General features: G+C 56.2%; 1 protein-coding gene across 1 annotated transcript; it reads left to right on the top strand.

The window, feature by feature from the left end:
- Window positions 1-558: 558 nt before the first annotated feature.
- LOC131207573 (major facilitator superfamily domain-containing protein 6-like) lies at window positions 559-2,218 on the top strand. The gene is made up of 2 exons (XM_058200191.1): window positions 559-936; window positions 989-2,218. The coding sequence occupies exons 1-2, from the start codon at window positions 559-561 to the stop codon at window positions 2,216-2,218; spliced, it is 1,608 nt and encodes a 535-aa protein (XP_058056174.1).
- Window positions 2,219-3,719: the final 1,501 nt, after the last annotated feature.

The raw sequence follows: 3,719 nt of genomic DNA on the forward strand, positions 1-3,719 counted from the left end.
TTTCTGAGGCGTTTGTACCTGTCAAGGTCCGGAACGGAACCAGTGTGAAGTGGTAAGGTAAGCGAAGAATTGCCGTGACGCGAAAGGAACGATCGCTGGGTCAGAATCGCAAGCCACGCCAGTATTGTGCAATAATGAGAAATTTATATTACGCCATTTCACGATCCCACAAGAACCGAATGTTAATTCGAAGCCCCAGAAACCTCAGCACCGATTAGCATTCGCCCAAAATTTGTCTATCAGCAGTCACTCTTCTTTAAGCGGTTCGTTCTGGATCGCAACTGGCCAGTTCCATTTGGACTCCCCGTTGCCGACTTGTTGTAGGCCTGTTTATTTGACAGACGATTCGAGCGCGGGTTTCGCGCACTCACGTTAATTGATAAGCGGTTCGCGTTCGTCATATCTTTGTGTACCTCAATTGTCAAGATTACGATATTAAACAGAACCATCCGGTAATCTGGAGATCGCGGTGGGTCTCTGCCTCCAGAACCGCCACAGCGATGCGGAAGGTCAGAGCGTGAACGTCGCGCGACTGTGCAAAGTGTCTGTGAAGTGGTTATGGACCCGACCTCGAAGAGGCGGCCCCGGCGCGTAAACCCTCAGCTCGTGCTGCTGAAGGTGTCACTGTTCCTGATCTTCGGTGCGTTCTCTTCACTTACCCCGTACCTGACGATCCACATGCAAAGCATCGGCCTGACGGTGGAGGAGATCGCCACCGTCTATCTGACGCTGCTGTTCACCTCCTGCCTGAGTCCACCACTAACCGGATTTCTGATCGACCGCTTCGGACGCTACAAACCGGTGCTTCTGTCAGCCATCGTACTCAACGCAATATCTCACCACTGTCTTCACCTGATCCCACCGAGACTGGCTGGCGCCACGGACCACCACTTCACCGTGCGCCTATCACCGGACGGAGCGTTCTTGATGGCAGAGGTAAGAGCCATGACGTCAGTGCCGCCAGCAGATTGATGTCGCTTTCTTCCAGGGAACAACGCACTGCCCGGGACCGAGTTGGCCACTCAACCAGGGCTGCCAGCTGTTAAATGGAACGTCGCACCGACTGCTACTGAACGGAACGGCATACTGCGGCACTTACGCCATTTCCGAGTGCACTAGGCAAACGCTAGACCTGAACGCGACCGTCACAGTCCACGACCGGGAGCCAATCCACGGAACCGGAGAGTACGATCGGACCTTCTGGACCTATCTGTCGGTGCGCTTCGTAGCATCGCTAATGCTCGCCTCGATGATCACCGTGACCGATCCGATCGCGCTGGACATGATCGAGCAGCACGGCGGTGACTTTGGGCGCCAGAAGCTCTACTCCAGCGTGGGCATGGCCATCTTTACGCCCCTCACAGGTCTGCTGATCGATCTGAACTCGCGCGGCACCGACACCGCGTACGGGCCGGCCTTCTACACGAACGATGCACTGCTCCTGGGTTCGCTCATCACCGTCGCCCTGCTGCCGATCGGGGCGAAGAAACCGTCCGCCAACATCGTCGGCAACATGGGCCGCATCCTGCGCCATCCGCACGTGTTGGCTTTTCTGGTGTTCCTGTTTCTGCTCGGCAACTTCTGGGGCTTCATCGAGAGCTACCTGTTCGTGATCATGCGCTCGATGGGATCGCCAAACTATCTTCTCGGGCTGACCTACACCGTCGGCACGGTCACCAGCATCCCGATGATGTACCTGCTAAGCTCCATCACCGGGTGGGTCGGGCACGTCAACTTGCTGGTGCTAGCGTTCTTTGCGCACGGCCTGCGTATCCTCGGTTACTCATGGATCGACAACCCGTTCTGGTGCTTTCCGATCGAGCTGAACGAGGCTATCTCGTGCTACTTCATGTGGGTCGTAGCCACCACGTATTGTGCGGTGCTGGCTCCTAGCACTCTGGTGGCGACCCTCATCGGAGTAGCCGGTATGGTGCACTTTTGCCTCGGCAAGGGAATCGGTGCGTTCGTCGGTGGGTTTCTGATTGCGCGCGTTGGCCTCCGGATGGCGTTCCGGTACGTGGGCTACACGGCCGTTGGCTGTGGTGTCACGTATAAGCTGGTGCACTTACTGTGGCTACACCGTTACGACGAGCAGCAGTCGCAGGATCAAGTGGTCACTGAGCTGGTCCGGAAGCGAAGCGCATCGATCGTGCCCAAAGGCGATCCGTTCGGAAGTGCGCTCTTGCAGGCCAAAGTACCGCTGGATGGGAAAGGATAACCGACGGTGGACCGCATCCAGAATAGCGCACCTGCATGACGTTCGTTAGCCGGTGTAAGAGGACCGCCGTAGAACTTTGCCAGCTTCGTCAGCGAAAAGCCCACGAACTTACTATTTTTCGCGTGTAACCTTTGGAACTTTTCTCGCTCGGTCTGGTCGCCCTCCTCGAGTCCTCGAGTGGCGTCACTAGTGGCGAAAAATGTGGTCGGGCGAAAAAAAAGTCTATTATAAAGAATGGTCCCTAATCAAGTTCACGAGCGAACTTTGCAATCAGATACTTTAAACTTTAATGAAACGGGCCCACCCTCGAACCGGGCCGCGCGTGATTGGTGGTTCACCGCTGGAACACCGATGATGATGGCCCCCGGAATCGAAAAGACCGCCGCGTAGACCACATGCTGATTTTCGTTATTAATAAAGTTTCCAATCGTTATTCTCGACCCGAGACCCTAGCCTTCCTTGCCCAGCCTTGCGGGGCTGCAGATTGCAAGCAGCCGGCGCTACTTTGCCGACGAACGAACGAACCAATCGCTCCCAGTACTTTATGTGGGGCCCCGAGGCGGCCAGGAGCGGAGTTTTTCTTCTTAGAACTTCTCGCCCCATCCGCCTTGGGCCGGGAAACTTCGGTTGGTGGTCGGTTCCCGGGCTCCACGAGGACTGCAGCCCATCGGACCGGGACATCGGGACATTGAATAATGCAGCTGTTTGCGTGGGCTAAGGGTGCAGAACCATCGAAAAGTTGCAGCGCAGACGTCCCGCAGGGGGTTGGCTTTATAGAGTGGGCTCCTTGCCTTTTTTTATTTCGGTTGCTCCAGAAAGTGATGAACTTTGTTTTCGGAAGAATCGTGTGCCCCAACGAGGCGCCGCCCAATGGTTTCGTCCTGGATTCGAAGTCCGTTGTGGTTGATGACATTGACTTCGAGCGAGCTCCAACAACGCGCGATCGCTTCGACTCCCGTTCCAGGTTCCTCGAACTCACGTGAAGCCCTCTTTGCGAGTTGGCGGCGCTTATCCGTGGTGAGTAATTACGGCATAGCTGCTCCTGGTAGGAACCACAGAATCCTACCTATGTTTTATGGGCCACCCAACCATGGGGGAGGAGGAGCGCCGGCGGGAGGGCCAGTCCATTAGCAAAGGCGATCGCGGCGCACTCAAAACCCATCACTTTGGAGTGTTGCACAACTTGTTTTCAGCTTCGCTTTTTCCGCGCGCTTCTTCTTCCATTTTCGAAGTTTCCAAGCAGCCCGGGGTGGCATGGCGTGTGGAGCATGGAGAGCGTGGTGCAAATGGGATTTGTGGTCGTAAACGGGCGTTCCATCAAATGTCGCTCATTAGCGCGTCTGCTCACTACACACAACGGCTAAGCCGTCGGCAGCATAACTCCCTGCCGACCTGCGGCATAAAACCGAAGCGCGCACTAAGCTGAAGCCGACCGCCGACCGAGACGGCCAACCCCCGGGGGCGGGGCCGTCCGGGTTGGCTACATCCGAAAACACATCAT

This window comes from Anopheles bellator, chromosome 2 (genome assembly GCF_943735745.2).
Source record: "Anopheles bellator chromosome 2, idAnoBellAS_SP24_06.2, whole genome shotgun sequence".
Lineage (NCBI taxonomy): Eukaryota > Metazoa > Arthropoda > Insecta > Diptera > Culicidae > Anopheles > Anopheles bellator.

Excerpts from the sequence above, each read along its gene's own strand:
- LOC131207573 (XM_058200191.1), top strand. The coding sequence starts at position 559 with ATGGACCCGACCTCGAAGAGGCGGCCCCGGCGCGTAAACCCTCAGCTC. Across the intron at positions 937-988 it reads GAGCGTTCTTGATGGCAGAG|GGAACAACGCACTGCCCGGG; the intron begins GTAAGAGCCATG and ends GCTTTCTTCCAG.